At 37.6% G+C, this 19,912-nt stretch overlaps 1 protein-coding gene across 2 annotated transcripts; it reads left to right on the forward strand.

Annotated features, from left to right (window-relative positions):
* The first annotated feature begins 1,650 nt into the window (after positions 1-1,650).
* ash2l (ash2 like, histone lysine methyltransferase complex subunit) lies at positions 1,651-19,868 on the forward strand. Of its 2 annotated transcripts, XM_053476171.1 has the most exons (17): positions 1,651-1,709; positions 4,750-4,816; positions 4,973-5,112; positions 5,224-5,312; positions 5,400-5,494; positions 6,384-6,479; positions 6,573-6,668; positions 10,233-10,308; positions 11,585-11,602; positions 12,340-12,442; positions 12,555-12,772; positions 12,884-13,051; positions 16,487-16,680; positions 16,792-16,884; positions 16,968-17,066; positions 17,765-17,824; positions 17,905-19,868. In XM_053476171.1, exons 1-17 carry the CDS (start codon positions 1,651-1,653, stop codon positions 18,010-18,012), a joined length of 1,779 nt encoding a protein of 592 aa, XP_053332146.1. In that variant the 3' UTR covers positions 18,013-19,868. The 2 variants fall into 2 exon arrangements, with proteins under 2 accessions (XP_053332146.1, XP_053332147.1); XM_053476172.1 differs by lacking the exon at positions 11,585-11,602.
* The last annotated feature ends 44 nt before the right edge of the window (positions 19,869-19,912 follow it).

Below are 19,912 nucleotides of genomic sequence, written 5' to 3' on the forward strand. Positions count from 1 at the left end.
TTGCTAAACACCAGCAAAATACCTAAATGAAAAACTTAACCGAGTCTGACCGGCTAACAGCTGGCAAAACACAGGCCAAACTGCTCAAACTAGTCAACAATCTTTGCTGGAGGACAAGTGCCCTAGTTTTTGAATTACTATAAAAACTTCATCATAGACAATGGACAATAGACAACGTGGATTTTTCAGCGGGGTGACAACAGACTAGTGATGATCCATTTAAATTATCGGACATATTCAGAAGGCTGGCAAATAATGTGTAGTAACAGATAGACTGCAGTCAGTCGCATTTAGATACATGAGAAGTAAACTTGATATAAGGACCAGTGAGTATAAATTTGATATACAATAAGCAGAATATACACTATATGGCCAAAGGTATGCGGACACCTCATTGTACATGTTCTTGGATATGCAAAATCCCATTCCAAAACCATGGGCCCCAATATGGAGTCGATCCCTTGTTTCCAACTTTAAATGCTTTTTGGAGTGTGACTGTAGGCAGGATTTCTCATTTAGCCACAAGATCATTATTAAGTTTGGATACTGATATTGTTGAGCTAGAAGTTCATCCCAAAGGTGTTCAGAAAACTTAAGGTCAGGGCTCTTGTGCTGCAGGATAAAATTAAGTCTTTGGAACAGGGGAAATGTTTGAACAGGTTTAAATATGTCTGTTTCAGTAGGGGAAAGCTTAACACTATATCGGTGGCAGGGTGGCTTAGCAGTGGTTAATCACTGTCTTCTTGCACCTCCACAGTCAAGGGTTCGATTCCCGCATCAGGTCTGTGTGCATGTAGTTTGCTTGTTCTCCCCATGCTTGGTAGGTTTCCTCCAGGTACTTCAATTTCATCCCACAGTCCCACAGTCCAAAGACAGGTTAGGTTAATTAGCGTTAATTGTCTATAGTGTGCAAATGAGCATGTGAATGTGTGTGTGTGCACTTAATCAATTTAATCAATGTAACCAGGAAGAAGTTTGGCAAAAGAATTATACCCAACAGTCCTAAACAGTCCCCATATGAGGTTGATACAAGGATGTAAATAGACAGTGTAGTTGCATATAATGTATACACTTAATTGCCAAAAGTATTAACTCGTCTGCCTTCACATGCATATAAAATTAAGTAACATCCAATTCTTAATCCATAGGGTTTAATATGATCTTGTCCCGACCCCTTTAGCTATAACAACTTCAACTCTTCTATGAAGACTTTCCACAAAGTTTAGGAGTGTGTTTATTAGACTTTTGGACTATTCTTCCAGAAGCACTTTTGTGAGATCAGATCACACACTGATGTTGGACGAGAAGCCTGTCTCGCAGCCTTCGCTCTAATTCATCCCAAAGGTGTTCTATTGGGTTGAGGCGCAGACCCGTCAACTTATTTCACACCAAACTCACTTATCTATGTTTTTATGGACCTTGCTTTGTACACTGGTGCGCAGTTTTGTTGGAACAGAAGAGTTCCTTTCAGTGGATCTGAGGGGCAAACTCCTGAAAAACATGGTACCTTATTTAGGGTTACCAATAAGCGGTACAACTTATTCATCCCTATAGGTGGCAGTACGAACCTAATCTCTTGGCAAACCGAGAGACGAAGAAGACGCGTAGTCTCGCGAGATGTTTTTTTGTTCCGTGATTTAGTTTTCAAACATGGCTTCCGAGGCAGAGGCGGGCGCTGCAGCTGTTGTTGAGGCAGAATCAGCGGAAAGGCGAGTTTCAATGAAAATTACGTTTAATATAAGGACTGTATCTTCAGTATTATAAAAAGCATCACTGCACGGATAGAGCTAGTGAATCTGAGGATTTATGTTCAGCGCTTCACACCGAGTTTTAAACAGTTTCAGACTGGTCTCTCTTTACACTCGTTACAGCCTCGTCCTGTCATTCAATTCAAGAAAAATGAGTCTGTTCACAACCCTTCACTTTAAATGTATTTATTATTTATAGGTTATATGTGTGTATACATAACGAGGTTTAGTCCAAGCAGGTGATCTCCATGAGGACACAATTGTTGAGCTCTTGCCTCTGTACACCATCTCACTGGATCTGAAGAAAAGCAGTTAAGATGTGTTTACAGTCTGGAAAGTAGGAATTACAGAAATGATTACATCATCCCTCTATTTTCACAGGCTCAAAAGTAATTGGACAAACTAACATCATTTTAGATATAAACATTATTGAGGTTGGCACAGTGGCGTAGTGTTTAGAACTGCCCTTCTCCAGGGTCAGGGTTTGATTCCCACCTCAGGTTTGTGTGCGCATGGAGTTCGGATGTTCTCCCAGGGATTGGTGGGTTTCCTCCGGGTACGCTGGTTTCCTCCGAAACTCCATGTAGATTAGGCTAATTGGTGTTCCCAGATTGCCCGTAGTGTGTGATTGAGCGTGTGTATGTGTTTGTCCTGCGATGAATTGCCACCTGGTACCCTAAGTCTCCTGGGATATGCTTCATGCCCCCGCGGCCCTGTACAAATAAAGATAAGGCCGTATAGAGTGAGTGAAATTTTTAAGGATGAGAATCATCTGTTCTCACCCGATACAATATTATAACGATACCCAAGTGTGATTCTGTAAGTATCACTATTCAGTATTACATTTTTGTTTAGATTTTGTTACAATTTTACATCCTTCAACCTATAGTTCTATACCTTAGCTTGAATTATTATGCTGGAATTGCTTTAAACTGAATTGTAGCTCATTCCTTATGCTGTAGCATTAGTTTTCTCAGTGAGAAATCAAGTGCAGCATTTAAACAATACTTAAACTAACTTTAAATACAAGAATGCAACCTTTTCTTTTTCAACTTGAAGAAAGTATCTCTGTCATCCACCATAATTACTATTTCTAAACGAACTTGGCAATTGAATAATTTCTACCACACGGCCTGCCAGTGTGGGGGGGAATATTTTAGAGTGTACCACCTGTAGGATTATAAAGAAACGGGGAAGTTTTACCTCCTCAAATGCCTTCAAAGTCTTGATTGTGTTCATTTATTGTAATTAGCGCTAGTGATGTTTTGTGACGTGTGTAGTGAGTGGGTTTGAGGCTTATTGGCTTGCAGAAAAAAAGTTTAAAGAAAAGGCAGATCATAGGCTTTTTAAGACGCGCACGTTCAGTTTATGTAATGCCATAAAAATGTGTTTCTGTTGCACCACCTGAAAGCACTTAGGTATGTCCGTTTTGATCGGTCATGTCTGATTGAACTGAAAAGCAGACAATTCCGGCATCTCTATTATGAATGTAATAAATCGATTTTCGAGTCAATGTGGCGATACATGAATGCACAATTAACAATTCATAACTAAATCAATATTTTTTTTTCCCCATCTATAAACATTATATGCTTTCTGGAGTTTGGAAACCATGGACCATGGAGTTTCCTCCTTTGAGCTGCTTTACCTGTTGTTGACTTTTTATTTTAGCAGTCCCATTATCACTAAACACCACTGACTCAGTTACATTAGCAACCGTAAATGACTCTGACAAAACACTGCCTCCACCATACTTAACAGGTGATATGGTATGCTTTGGAACATGAGCCCTTCCTTTCCTTCTTCATACTCTCCTATTCCCGTCATTCTTGTAATCATGGTCTCCTTTGGTAAAAGAATCTTGTTCTATATCCGCGCAGGCTTCTTTAGAAAAAAGAGCAAAACTTCAGCAAAGTTTAATCTGGCCTTTCTGTCCTTAAGTCGTACCAGTGATTTGCATTTTGAGGTAAATCCTCTGTATTTACATTCATGAAGGTGTCTCTTGATTGTGGACTTTGACAATGACAACGCCTATCTCCTCCAGAATGACATAGACATGGCTAGATGTTGTGAAGGGATTTTACTTGAAAAGGGAAAAAATTCAGCCATCTATCTTATTGTTGATGCGATGTTCCCATGAGCAGCTACCAAATGCAAATTCAACATTTGTCAATTCCGTTCTTATTAATGAAATAACAATAAATCGGGCCACAAAAGACCATTAAACTGTTTATTGTTCAGTTGTCAAATTACTTTATTAAAAAAGGCACTAATTACCAAAGTTGTGTCACCGCTTGTATATGAGGAGCGTTCAAGTCAAATTAGGACTTGTGAAGGAATTAATTGTGAAAGAGGTAATAAAAACTGGATTGACTTTTAAAAAAAAGCGCAGTATGGTGATGAGACTCTTAGCCTCAGTAAAACATTTGAATGGCACAAACGTTTTAAACAAGGACGTACGTCCGTGAATGACGATCTCGCCTGAGGTGACTCGGAGCACACTGCAGCCTTTTTCATGTACATTCAGTAAATGGAACGTATGATCCCTTAAAAATCGACAGACACCTAGTCAGTAACTTAAAAGAGACACATCTGTCTTTGGAAACTGTGCACTTAATTATTCATGAACACTACTTGCACGTTAAAGGAACTCAGCTGGGGGTTATTGCCACATTCCCTGTACAGTTCTGTCCGCGCTTCAAGCTTGTTCCACATATTTGGGCAATTTAAGGAGTTCCCGGGAGGCCAGCGTTTCAGACATGAAGCAGGCAGTTCAATTATGGCTCCGGCATACTGAGAAAATGTTCTACCTTGATGGTATCTGAGCACATAAAGGGAGTTTTTACTCTCATAACTGTTTTTTTTTTTTATTTATTATTATTAATCAGAAGTCCCGGTTTTGCTTGAACACCCCTTGTGCTTGACTGTATAACTGACTGATCTGTATATCTTGCCCTGTAGAATTTAACTTTTTTGTCAATTTGTGTGTATACCTTTACAGGGATGCATCATTAGGAGACTTAACAGCAAGCATGGAGTCTGAGTCCTCCAGCGGAAAAGAGCCTGTGGTAGGTTTATTAACACACTGAAATATTAGGGGTTTGGAAATCCCTCAGGTCTTCTGGCACCGAGCCCTGATTCTGATATAATTCCATAAATTATGATAACATCTGGCTCGTATAGCGCTCATGCTTTTTTCCTTTCTTTCTTTTTTTTTTTTCCAGATGGGCGAAGGCACTGAGGGTGCAGACACCAACACCGGCTCAGGAGACGAGGAGAACGGACGTCAGCTGGGTGAAGTCGAGCTACAGTGTGCGCTGTGCATGAAGTGGTTCACAGCGGACATGTTCGGCATCGACACCGCGTAAGAATGCACACGTTAGCCCTTTGTCAATTATTTAGTAAACACGTCATGGATAAAAAAAAAAAAGGGTTATACAAGTTGTCTTTCAGTCTCCTTTTCTCTTCCACACAGGACCTGCCTTCCATTCATGACCAACTATGTGTTCCACTGCAACGTGTGCCATCACAGCGGAAATACCTACTTCTTGAGAAAGCAAGCGAGTCAGTGTTTTGTGTGTCTGGTCTTTGTTCAGCTTACGCATTTATTCTGAAGAACCTGAATTGAGATTTCTGTTCATGTTTATTAAGACCTGAAGGAGATGTGCCTCACAGCCCTGGCTAATCTGACATGGAGGTCACGGACTCGGGAGGAACATCCAAAGACCATGTTTTCTAAAGATAAGGTGATGTTTCGAGAGCTCACTTCAAGAGCTGGATCTTTATTTTTATATACTGTATATTAGTTTAAGTGTTACTTCAATTCTTAAAATACCAAAGTATTATCATACATTCTACCCCTCAAAAGTTTGGGATCACTTGCAAATTTCTTTGTTTTTGTTTAATAATTTATATTTTTAAAACACATTTTTAAGGTCAGGTACCTTAAATCAATATATAACGTATAGCAACAAATACAGTATTCAAATATTTATACAAGTTTTTCTTTTTTTCTGAATTATGTATATATTATTTATTTTGCTGTTTGTGTGTGTGTATGTATATAATACACACACACAAACACACTGTAGGGCAAAAAAGTATTTAGTCAGCCACCAATTGTGCAAGTTCTCCCACTTAAAAAGATGAGAGAGGCCAGTAATTTTCATCATACTGTAGGTATACTTCAACTATTAGAGACAAAATAAGAAAAAAAAATCCAGAAAGTCACACTGTAGGATTTATAAAGAATTTATTTGCAAATTATGGTGGAAAATAAGTAACTTGGTCAATAACAAAATTTCATCTCAATACTTTGCCCAAGGCATTGCACTATTTGACGCTTTTCTGTGGCAGAGCGATCCTTTTTCTTTCCCAAGATGAATTGATGCTGTATTGGCCGCAAAAGGATGCCCTACACCATACTAATGAATTATTGTGGTCTTAAACTGGGTGTTTCAGTTTCATTGTCCAACCCCTGTATATATAATATATATAAAGAATGGGGAAAATAAATGTGTTCTTGTGTTGTTTTTTTAATTTTTATGACTTTCCTATTTTATGTAGCCTATATTTGTTTAATAAATCCTTCCATGCTGTAGATCTGATTGTGATAGAGATTGCTTTATTTTCCAGGATATTATTCCCTTCATTGATAAGTACTGGGAGTGTATGACAACTCGTCAGAGACCAGGAAAACTCACATGGCCGAATAATATAGTGAAGACCATGGTAAGTAGATTGAATCCTTATTTTCTTTTTATCTAGATATTTTCAGCGTGTACAAGTTCTCTCTCTTTTTTTTTTTTTTTTTCTTCTTAATAGAGTAAAGAGCGTGACGTGTTCCTTGTGAAAGAACATCCTGACCCTGGCAGTAAAGATCCCGAGGAAGACTACCCCAAATTTGGTTTGCTTGATCAGGTACTGCTCTTAAAGCCTTGTTTTAGCCTCTGTAGTTAATTCAGAACTTATTAAAAAAACCCTTTGCTTTTTTCCAGACTTTATATATACACACTGTGTGTTATATGAGCACATGCTGTAATATTTATCTACACAGTGTGTATGTATAAAACACACTGATCAGCCAAAATATATATATACATACACAGTGTGTATGTATTTATGTATGTATGTATATGTGTGTGTATATATATATATATATATATATATATATATATATATATATATATATATATATATATATACATACACCCACCGATCAGCCAAAACATTGTGAACTTATCAACATTGTCACCAAATACAGTATATATCAGCACACTGGTAATAGGATTATGGGCACCCATCAGTTCTTTCGTTTCGCTGTTTATGCTCTGATTTACATACCCCTATATCTCGCACAACGCCTTGCCAAAAAAACACAATGGTAAAAGTCACCACTTTAGATGGGTCTTTATCAAGCAAAGGAAAACATAAAAGGGATTAAAATGACTGGAACTAGGTTAAGAACCCTTCAACCCATTATCAGAAACTGGAAAAATAGTGCTGAGCCATCAACATTATCGAAGAAATGTGGTCAAAAAAACAAAACCTAAAAAAATTAACAATGGGAATCACTTCAACATTTAATGTTGCATGGTGAAAAATGTGCAGTAAAAATCACAGCTATGTTTAATAGTGAAAGTAAGAGCAAACACAGTGTGATGAGTATTGGGACTAAACAGCTGTATGGCCATAAAAAAAAACTATGTGTTCGTGAAACTAGTGAAAAATTGTGCTGTAATCAAAGCTAGATAGGCTATTGAATGAAATCTTGCAGTGTGCGACTTTCTTTTTTTTGGCCAGGGAGTGTATGTAGTCACTTAGTTTTTAATGACATTCACAGTAAAGACATCTGACTCACAGCTGTGATTAGATCCAAAGATGGTCAAGGTGTGTAGTGTGACCTTGGCTCAGTCTCAGGCAGAGACTATAGCCAGGAACTTGCAGGATCAGTTACTCCAACGTAGTCTCTAAAAGGTCAATTCTTGCAGGTCTGTAGATGATGATGTTGATATTTCATTGATTTTCCTGGTCAAAACAAGTACTTCTAGTACTTCTTGTCGACTGGAGGCTAATTACAAAATAAGGACGATTGTTAATAAAGCTGTGGAGATTGATTGTTTTATATATATATATATCTTTACACACACAGAATATAATAAATGCTTAGTCATCAGATTATGCAATAATTTTATGGGGGGTTGGGGGGGTGATCTTCCTATATGAGGTCACATTAGGGAAAAAGTTTAAAAAAGTTTTTTACGGTGTCATATGTGTTCCTTTATGGTAGAATACCATTGTGCTTTCACCTCGTAAAAAAAAAAAAAATCTTTTAATGGTTTTGCTTTTTCACTCTTGAACTGATTCTTTTGATACCAAAAGCAGTCTTACATTGCCATGCAACAGCAGGTCGTTTGCATTTGCTTCAACTTCCCAAAGGTTTTCTGTCAGAAGACAATGATGTGGTTACATTAGGTCTGATGAATGATACAGTGGTAATTAATATGTTTAAGGTTAGAAAAGGTCTTATCTAAAAATGAGGAAAAATCTATTCGGCAATGGATCACTATTATTTTGTGATTCAGGTATCGCTACACTGACCCCAAACTAGTTATTTTTTATTTTTTATTTTTTAATGTTATAATAGAGATGAACCGGTTTATCGTTTTCTGTTTGAATGCGATGACCGGTGACCGCCCGATCAGCCTTTGATATAAGCAAATCTCTACAGAGAACAGAAGCTTCCAAGTGGCGCAACGGAAACACATTTTTTATGGCATTACATTATCAAAGATGGTACATGTGAAAAGCCTTCGATCTGCCTTTTTTTTTTCCACACTCTGTGAGCGAATTAGACTCAAACCCACTCATTACACAGGCTTACACAAGTCTCAAAACACTGCGAGTGCTAATTTGTCTTGAAAATTACATGCGTTAGAATCTGCACGTGCCCATGTTAGAAGCCAGAAGTGCCCGAGTGCTCACAGCCACTCAACCTGTGCGTTTACTGTCAAGTCGAGTTTCGAGACATTGGAGGCATTTGAGGCAGTAAAACGTTGCCATGAACTATTTACACATTTTCATTCTGTGTCAGGAGTGAAATATTTGCTAAGTTTGTTTTGAAATAATAATTATTGTGGAGAGATACACTATGCGCTACATTTAATTTTTAATTAAACCTTTTTTTTTTTTTTTTTGGAAATTTTAAAATTGTAATAATATCTGGGGAAAATGTAATATCGCTTTAGCATAATTTTACTTATTATTTATAATTACGAATTTAACTGAATTGGCACCTAAGCATCATGATATTGTGTAGGGTGGTCGCTCGTAATTCCCATCTTGGGTGACTAAGACAAGTTTCAAGTTCAAGTAGGCTTGTATTGTCAATCCAACCATATACAGTTCAGTTCACAGAGCTCATGTACTGTATGTCCTGGCCTCTTCAGGTCCTCACAGTGTGTGTTTGTAAAACAATTCGTACATGCACAAAAAGCTTGGGATTATCTGTTGCCTATGTTGGAAAACCCATAGCTGAGGCATGCCAGGGCGAATTACAGAGATCTTGGAAAAAATAAGGGTCAACACTGCAAATATTGACCCTTTGCATAAACTTAATTTTTAATAAAAGTCTTTGACATTTATAAAGTACTTGTAATTATACTTCAGTTATCCCATTGCAACATCTAAAACAGATCTAAAAACTCTACATTATAATTGCCAACAAGGTGCTTCAAGAAGACAAAAGGGATTAAATGTAATAAATTAAATGTCCAGAAAAGTCACCATTTCATAAGGGGCAAATTATTAGGCTGCATCAATTAAAGAAAAGTACTAAGGAAACAACTTAAGAACCCTTTAGGACAATAAAAGTACCTGGAACGATCAGTACCTGGAAAAAATCATGAATAGAGGTGACAGTAAAATCCATAGTTATTTTTAATAGTGAGATTAAGAGCATTTTATTAGATGACAATGTGATCAGAGCTTAGGGTTTGGACTAAACAGCTATGTGAACATATTATTTATAATGAGACTTTCAGAAAAAGGCTTAAATTTGCTAGAGAGCATAACGATTGGATTTAGAAGCAAATAAAAAAGGTGGTATAATGAGTCCAGATTGAACCTATTCCAGAGTGATGGATGCTTCAGGGTAAGAAGGGAAGCACATGAAGTGATGCACCCATCATGTACGTATAGTTCCCCACTGTACAAGCCTTAAGGAGGCAGTGTTATGATCTGCGGTTGAATCAGTTGGTCAGGTTGAGGCTCAGCAACTGTTATGTGGCAATAAAATGAAGTCAGCTGATGACCTGAATGACCAGGATATCGGATCTGTGGAGTTTTTCCACCCTGATGGCACAGGGGTATTTCAGGACTCTAGTGACATAACAAACATCAAAGTGGTCTTGATACTTTTAAATACTTTGTAACAATTTTAAACAAGTGACTCGGCTAAACTGCAGTGTTTATTGTGTGTTTAAGGACTTGGGCAATATCGGGCCATCGTACGACAACCAAAAGCAAGCTACTGCTGTTACGACAAGTGGCAGCCTGAATGGTAAGGCCTCTGTCCTTTTGCCCTAATGTGAATTTAAATAACTGATTAACAGGAAGATCAGACATACATAGGACTAACAGGTAGGTATTTGTGACGTTTGTTTCTTATGCGCTATGATGTACAGTCATGTTTAAAAGTTAGTACCCCCCTTTTAATTCTAGGTGTGCAGCAATAACTTGAAGTAATAGGTTCCTGTATGACTGACTATCAGTCTCTCACTTTGTTTTGGCCCATTTTTTATTAACAACATTGCTTCAGCTCATTGAGTTTTTTGGGCATTTACCCAGGAGATCAGGTCCTGTCGCTGCACATTCAGCCCAAATCATCACTCCTCAATGCCGTGCTCGACAGTGGGTATGAGGTGTGTCTGCTGAAATGCTGTTTGGTTTTTGCAGAGCATGGTTCCAAACAAGGCCAAACAACTCCACTTTTCTCCCAGCAGCCCTTTCAAACATACTGTACTGGCTCAGTCTTGTTCTAATTGAGCTGTTATGGATTTTTAACAAGTGTCTGAGATGTAGCTCTTGGTTTTTTTTTTTTTATTTCTCTGAGTATTGCACAATCTTACCTTTTGTCCTGGGAAGATTTGCAAGTCTCTTGAATGCTTTTCACTTTAAATAGTTAAACTCCAGACTTTTTGGAAATTGTTTTATAACAATTTTCCAGATTGATATGCAGCAACTATTTCTTCTCTAAGACCATATGTCTTGCCCTCTTGACATTGTGTTAAAACGAATCTGAATGTTCCAAATGTCTGCTATTATAGAGGTCTGCACACTTGCTGGTGATCATTTAATCAAGTGCTGATGATTAGCAGCACGTGGCTGCAACTTACCCTCTTATAGCCTGGGCAAGCAGTAAAGGGGTATTAAGTATTGCCTATGAAAATGTTATATATTGTTGTTCATATGAGGTTATATTTGCCTAATGCTAACACCCGCTAAGATAAGATGATTTTGTTATGTTTTTACACAATACACATAGGATTAAAAGAGGGGGTAGTAACTTTTGAAATTAATTGTACATAATAGAAGCCTATTGTGCTGAATTTGTTCAATAATTACATGCACAAAGCTTGAGATGCTGTATTTGCTTCAAACAACATTAAGCTCTGCGATAAAAATGGGACATACCGTATATTGGAATATACATAAAAAAAAGACATGTTTGATTAATTTGTTGGACAGGGTGTAGATTGTCCTGTTTCTTATTGTTATGCAATGAGTGGTGTCAGGAATGTCTTTATGCACCTTAACATTTCTACGTTACATTCTAGGTGGATCATCATTTTCAGGTGAATATATATACACAACCTGTATAAAGTCTGTCGCATTCGGAGCTCTGCTTTTTTTGTGCTCCTTTTAATCCTTTTGCTCCTTGACTTTGTTTTCCTTAGCGAAAGTTTTGCGTCTTGTTTGGTTTTTAAGCTTGTTGTTTGCCTTCCTCCTTTTGACATATACTGTCCTCAACCTTCATTCTGACGTGTCCACTAATTCCTGCTTATTTCTGCTTGCGCTTGTCCTCTTCACCGCAAACAAATCGAATGGAAATTTATGTGCCACGGTCTTTGGTGTCAGGGCTTACCAAAAGTCTGTCTGCAGCGCTTTGAATAGAGATTTGTGTCTAATCCTGTGGCTATTAGATAACAGCCAAGCCCCGATCTTGGACCTCTGTCCTTGGTAGTAGTATGTGAATGCTAAAATGTAGATCTGAGTGTGTCTTTCATTTATTGATTTGATGTTTGTTTTTCCAACAAGTGTAATGTAAATGGAATACTACAGAACTTTGTGTTTACTGCCTGGGATTTGTTTTTTCCAAAAACGTTCATTGGAACATTATAGCAATCAAGTCTGTTAAAATTTATGGCAATATTAATATTTATTTATTGACATGAAAATGTTTTTGGGAAACTCAGTCTCGGGGGGGTTTGCGGTTTAAGCACAGTAACAGATTAACGCAGCGCCTTTTACAGCTTTAGGGTAAATCGTGTTTAGCAAGGTCTGCGTTCTTAAGTTTCTTGTTTTACTCAAGGTGGCCTTCCTCCACCTGGTACGGGCAAAGGCCGAGGCGCCAAACGTAAGCAGCAACAGCAGCAGGATGGAACCGCTGCAGGAGCAGCTAAGAGGACACGGAGGTACTCAAAAGTTTTTGATTTAATGTGACTATGTTCACTCTTTTTTTTTTTTTTCATAAAAAAGTTTTACCTTTGCTCTGCTTTTGCTAACTAGTGTTTTCTTGCTCCCTAGCGATCCTCTGCTTTCAGCCCAGCGCTTGCCTCCTCATGGCTATCCCCTTGAACACCCGTTTAACAAAGACGGCTATCGCTACATTCTGGCCGAGCCGGACCCTCATGCACCTGATCCAGAGAAGCTGGAGCTGGACTGCTGGGCAGGAAAACCAATCCCCGGAGACCTGTACCGAGCCTGTCTTTATGAGAGAGTCCTGCTCGCTCTTCATGATCGAGGTACGAAATGGTTTCCGTCATTGGTCCATTGGAAAAGCTTAAAAATAATCGTTATAAAGTTATCAAGAAGTCTCATCAAATGGATATCCACTTCCTGTTCTGATTTCTAAGCTCCCCAGCTAAAGATTTCTGATGATCGCCTGACTGTGACGGGTGAAAAAGGCTATTCGATGGTGCGAGCGTCTCATGGTGTACGAAAGGGGTCCTGGTACTTCGAGGTGACCATAGATGATATGCCTACTGACACCGCTGCCCGCCTCGGCTGGTCTCAGCCTTTAGGTTAGTAATATTTCACCCTAAAAGGAAGTTATGTGAAGGAAATACACAGTGTCCCAAAAAATTTGACATAATTGAAATGAGCAATTAAATGCCTATAAAAAAAAACTATTTGTTAGTTTGTTGCATGTGTGAAATCAAAGAACTGCTACAGAGAAAACTCAATTTTATGTTTGCATGCAACAAAAACATTTTGAACAAAAAAAAAAAAAGACACTGGGTTTAAGGTTACTTTTAAATAAAATACTCTAATTGAGTCCTCTCCGTATTTAGAAATGAAAAAGGAGAAACTTAAATGATCCACCTGCAGCAAACCAAAAATGCTGTCTGCTTCTGTGTGCTGTCATCCTTTAAACGTGTGTACCGGAGCATGCAGGCAGCTGTCATCCTGAATAAAACCGAAGTTTGAAAAGCTCAATAAATCTCGTCCCGACGGATGTCGCACATCAACAGTTGGGACACATATTTTGAGCTACAAAAAATTAAACAGGTTTTATTTTAATGTCACGAGATGACCACTGTCTTCGAATTTAGAATTACATAAAAAAATTATTTAAATTAAATACTTATTATTTTCCCCAAACTACAGGGAGCTGCAGCAGAAGTAATAAAAGAGTTGCATGTGGTTCCGGAGCCGTGGGTTGCAGACCCCTCTCCTGGGCAAACAAAATTAAATAGCCTTCATGTTGAAAAATAAAAGATTTCAACAACATATATTCAAAAGGATATTAAGCTTTACAAATGTTGAATATGCGCACCGCTTGTGACAGTCGGTAGTCCAGCTCTAGACACATTCACTCCATGTGCTCAACTGTAACATGGGCATTTTCTTCTCCCAATTGTAGACATTATGCTTGTTGACTTTGCCTTTCGTATGAAACGTGGCCTCATCTTCAAGTTTCTCTTGAATAGCAACACAGAATTAAATGTAAAACATTTTTACAAATCTAGTTAAAATCTGACATCATTTGAGTGAGAAATGGCTATGTTGTTAGACTTCGAAATGATATAAATAAATTTGGGACACCCTGTACTAATATATTAAGCACTTACGAAAATAATCACAGCAATGGATCTTGCTGTAGAGGAATTTGTACTTGGTAAGTCTTTCATTCCTTTAGTCAGGATGTAACTTGTATACATCCATTGAAGCAATTGCTCAGATGTTCCTCATTTCATCGACTGTTGTGCCCAAGATACAGAAGTCACTTGAAGAGTTTTTCGAATGGGTTTTCTTAGCCAATGAATACTCCTTGTACTAAGCACATGGTTTAAACCTTTCATGATCATGTTTTACATCTTTCAGGTTAAAGTTAAAAGGGGCTGACTATAACTAAAGTTAAAAGTTATAGTCAGCTCTGTAATCTTGGGAGGGTGAGAGAATTTTTGCCCCTGTATACCACTACAGTAAATTTAAAATAAAGCAATCAAAGAATAAACTTTTTTACAATTTCAATCAAACTGGCTGACAAGCAGATTCTTGGCTAGGTAAGGCCTGTTTTCTAGTTATTTAAAAAAAAGTCTGGTTTGATTCAAAGCTGATATTAATTGGTATAATTTGGTAGTTGTTCATTGGAAACATCTACCAAAACATACTGTATATCAAAACAATGCAATTAGTGAGAGAATTAGGAGTGGTCAAAGCAGCACATTTCTTACAAATGCTGAGCTCAGAGACACCAAAAACTACTAAAATGGGTTGCAGAATTTCTTTTTTTAAAATTTTTCTTAGTGAAGAAAAACGACTAGCAAAGTGAAGAACGCACTGCTGAAGGAAGGCATGTCATTGCCAAAGGCTACAATCATGAGACACCTTCATTAATGTAAATACAGAGGACTTACCTCAAGATGCAAACAAGTGGTAAGAGCAGAAAAGCCAGATTAGACTTTGCTGGAAAATATTTAAAGAAGCCTGCTCAGTTCCAGAACAAGAGTCTTTGGAGAGAGGAAACCAAGATTATCTTGTACCAGGATAATTAAAATAAAACAAAATATGGAGAAGGAAAGGAAAGGAACAGATCATGATTCAAAGCATACCAGATATAACATGGCGCTGAAGTACTTTCTGTTCAGATTCAGTCCAGTGCTGCAAGACTGATAGGAAAGTGCTTCACACAACAGATAAATAACACACCTATGAAAATGTACTGCAAAAGCAACCTAAGAGCTTCTGGAGGTAAAGAAATGGAATGTTCTCAAATGGATGAGTCAGTTATATGACCCCAGGCCGATCGAGTCTGCTGTCCACGTACTGAAGACAAAACCGAAAGCAGAAAGACCAATAAATAAGCAGCAGCTGAAGGTGGCAGCAGTGAAGTCCTGAGAAAACACCTCAAGGGAGTAGAAGTTTGCATTAGGTGAGGCCCATGGGTTCCATACTCCGGGTAGTCATTAAGTGCAAGAATATTGCATCCAAGTCTTAAAAATAAAACTTAATAATAACCCTAATATTACCATTTTGTCAGTTTGGGTTTTTTTTTTTGAGCCTGTGAAAATGAATAGACTTTGTAAAAACTGAACAGTTAATGCATGTTGTTGTTTTTCAAAAAAATATACAGTGCTGTAAAAAAAAGTATTTGCCATATATATATATATATATATATATATATATATATATATATATATATATATAATTTGTCACACCCAAATGTTCAAGATCATCAAACATATTTCAATTTACACAAAGATAACATTGCTTAAAATTGCTGTTTTAAAATAATTTTTATTTATTTAGAGGGAAAAAAGCCGTCCAAACTTGCATGGTGTAAATTTGCACCCTTATGTGGAAAAAGTAATTGAATAACTGTGGTGATTGAATAGCGATGGCAATTAAGTACTGCAATTAAGCATTTGTAATAACTGGTAGTGAATTTTTCATATCGCTGTGGAGGAATTGTTTGCAGAATTCTTTTAGTTCATCCAGATTTTCTTTTTTCGAGCATGAACCGCCTGTTTAAGGTCATGCCACTGCATCTCAATCGGATTTAAGTCCAGACTTTGCCCCATGACTTTTCCCACATAGGGCCAGGCTGCTTTATTCCTCAATGAATTAACTCATAATTTTAAAAATTGCATTTTGTATTTACTCTGTGATTTTAAATTAGTTTCGTGATCTCAATAATTTACTGTAAGTTTGACAGATATGCAAAATAAATAAATAAAAAATAAATAAAATCAGCAAATATTTTTTTACTGCACAGTATTGTTGAATTAAATCTAAAACATCTTCATTTGAATCACATCTTGATTGCTTCATTTCAGATCCATCGTGGTGGTGCACAACAAATGTAGGAGTGAGAGTTTTAACAATGTGACTGCTGAAATGAATTGTAACTACAATAGTGATTTTCTATGAGTGACTCATCAGGACATGTTTGTAACCACAATATTGCTTTTGCTGTTCTGAAGACATCACTGTTTGTTGCCACTATGTTGCAGGTAATCTACAGGCACCGCTGGGCTACGATAAGTTCAGCTATTCGTGGCGCAGTAAAAAGGGCACGCGCTTCCATCAGTCCCTTGGGAAACATTATTCAGATAGTTACGGACAGGGAGACATCCTGGGCTTCTTTATTGAGCTACCAGACAATACCGAGACTGCAAAGGCGCTGCCAGACACGTACAAGGACAAAGTACGAGCAGAGAACTTATCACAATATTCCAAAATTTAAAAAAAATGTGCCGAAATATAAAAATAAATAAAGGTGACTTCCTAAATGTTTTTTTTCCCTTTTTTCTTCTAGGCACTGATTAAATTTAAAAGCTACCTCTACTTCGAGGAGAAGGATTACGTGGACAAGGCAGAGAAGAGCTTAAAGGAAGTGGATAAAAGTCGAGTGAGTAGTAAAACCTGGTCTAAATTTGCACACTTTGTCTTTTGAAAATTTTATTCTCAAATGTCTAAATATTTTCGTTGTAGATGATTTTCTACAAGAACGGCATTAATCAGGGCGTGGCTTACGAAAAGCTGTTCGAGGGCATGTATTTCCCTGCTATATCACTCTACAAAAACTGTCAGGTATGACGCTTTCCTCTTTGCTGGTTATTCTTCCAAAAAGAAAGTGCTTTACATTATAGTGAGGGACCAGTGTTGCTGTTGTTGAACACAAGATGGCGTTGTAGAGGTGGACAAGAACACTAACACAAATGCCCGGGCCGAGTATAAGCATGATTGCTCATGTTGAGAAATCAGAGCCAGCTGTAGCTCTAGCGCCCTGAATCCCTGCAATACACATCAGCTTAAGTAACATAAGATAGTTAAAAGTTATATGCCCTGTTCTGTGTCACTGTAACTGACCAACCAGACAGCATGGCTTTCAGCTCCGTATTGTCGTGGCATCACTGTGATTAGATTTTCCGATCTGTTGTGCCACTGTTGTAGAAAAATTATGGTGTGATGCAGTGAGGATGGAAAACAACGCAGCTCCCAGCTGAGGCTTTGCTTAAAAGTTGTCATTCCTCAAAAGAGGATAACGACTTTTTATTTAGTTATTTATTTATTTTACATACTTGTATTTGCTTTTGTATTTGTAGGCTGTTATTACATTTTTGTCTTACCCTTTTCTTTGAGTTATTATTCAATTATTATTAAACACAAGGTTAAGGTTTAGGTTTTTGCTGGAGTATGCCTTGTATTTCTAGATTTAGTTGCAGTTCAGCATAAGATCCTCTAGGTGATGACACTGTTTCCAACTATTTATCCATCTCCCTCTGCAGGTGTCGGTTAACTTCGGACCACATTTCAAATACCCGCCGAAAGACGTCAAGTTCCAGCCGGTGAGTACAAACAAATACGTCTCTGTGTGATGAGGTGATCTGTACTGTATTGCAATAATGTACTTTATTGTATTATTTAGATAAGTGATCTGGGCTGGGGCGCCGTAATCGAGCACAGTCTAGCAGACATCCTTTACCACGTGGAGACGGAGGTGGACGGCCGACGCAGCCCACCGTGGGAAGGTTAACCGCTGATTCGTTCACCTACACGAATTAAAGGAGGCGCTTTTTAAAACACAATGTCTGTCCACTGGATCTCTAGCACATGGCTGTAATTTACCCAGTCAATTGCGATGTGCTTCCTGGTACTAAGAAAATAACTGAAAACTCATTTCCCTTAAACTTACTTTTAAAGGATTGCGCATTTAAGATCTGTCAGAAGGTTTTTGGGGAAGATTGACATGAGAGAATGTCTTGGGTTGTGTTTTTCCTTAAGTGTTGCCCTTTTGCAATAAGTTAACCTAGCTTTTTTTCCAGTTTGTCTGAAGCATGAGAAAAAAGACTTTACACAAGGGATGTTCAAGTCAAACCGGTGTTTTCGATTGAACGAAACAGTTATGAGAGTAACTATATATATATAAATCTCTTTCTCTGTGTAATCCCCTGCACTTCTCCCAGCATTTCACTAGTGCTTGGATACCATTAAGGTAAGGAGTTTTCTCAATACCCCAAAGCCATGATTGGACTGCCTGCTTCATATTTAAAACACTGGCCTCCCGGGAAGCCTTCTGATGGCCCAAACTTTTAGAAATGGCTTAGAGCAAGGTTCAAACTATATCAGGGATGTGGCAATAACTCCCAGAGTTCCTGTGCAAGTGGTGCGGGTGAAGGATTGTATGTACAGTTCTTCCAGACAGACGCATGTCTTCCACAAGGTGGCAACAAGCCTTCTTTATAATGATTGCACCATTCAAATGTTCAAATTTAAATGTTTTTCTGCAGCTAAGATTCATTCACCAGAAGTCATCACGAGTCCTGGTTTGACTTGAACGCATCTTGTAGTTGCTGTAATGTTTTGAAGATCTTTCTCAATATTAAATGTAGCTACAAATTATAGTTTTAATTAAAAGCATAAGGCTAATCATCTAACAGTTCCTGGCAAATTATCAACTTTGCAAAACTTGCTGTAAGACTGTAATCCATATACACGAGTCCTTTTTTTTTTTCGCTGACAAAAGTCCTACAGAATGTATGGAGGACGATTTACCCGAATGTTCATCTTGAATTAGAAATAACTTAAAGAAATAAGCCAAGTGTTCTACATAAATACTCATTATTGAGTTCCAGGACAACTGTGCTGCTAAGTAAGTTTTGCGGCCAATGGGTTTTGAGATGTTTTTCTTAGTACAGTGAACCGTCCCAGTTCTTGTCCAAGGTTATTGCACATGTGTTACAGATGCATAAGATAGACGGTATGTTGAAAAATGCCAGGACATTCCTTTAATGTGAAGACACCCAACACCTTATCCATGGAGCTGATACACATGTAAACACCCAAATCACAACTTTGATGTCTCTACTGCATTTAAGCTCTTATGAGAATGTCACATGGTTTCAGAAAAATACAAATAAATTAAAAAAATGAATGCAGATTTGGTCATTTATACTGTTAAACCATGATATTAAATCTGTATCGTCAATGGTCAAGCTTAAGCGAGTTAGTATACCGCTTATGTGTATTATCCAGTGTGTATTATTAGCAAAGAAAGTGTATAACATCAGCACTGAGAGTTGCAGTAAACTACAGAATGTCTTGTGTGCCATTGTTTTGTTTTTTTCTTCTTCTTTTTTTAAGTAATCGTACAAAATACAGTGATATTAATGGCCTGTACCTGACGAACAGCAACAAATTCTCAGACACCAGAAATAACAGGCCATGAATTTAGTTTTTGTCTGTTTTAATTCCCCATTAGTAAACTTTTTCACACTCATTGACCTAGGTGTTAAAGTATGATTTACTATATCTGTGTTTCCATACTCCTGAGCATTGTTTTATACTGAAGCTTGTTTTAATAAAATTAAATATTTGAAAATTCTCTACTAATTTCAGTCTTGGCCAATTGCAATGTTTTTTGGGGTTTGCCCCTC

Source organism: Clarias gariepinus, chromosome 17 (assembly GCF_024256425.1).
Source record: "Clarias gariepinus isolate MV-2021 ecotype Netherlands chromosome 17, CGAR_prim_01v2, whole genome shotgun sequence".
NCBI classification, from domain to species: Eukaryota; Metazoa; Chordata; class Actinopteri; order Siluriformes; family Clariidae; genus Clarias; species Clarias gariepinus.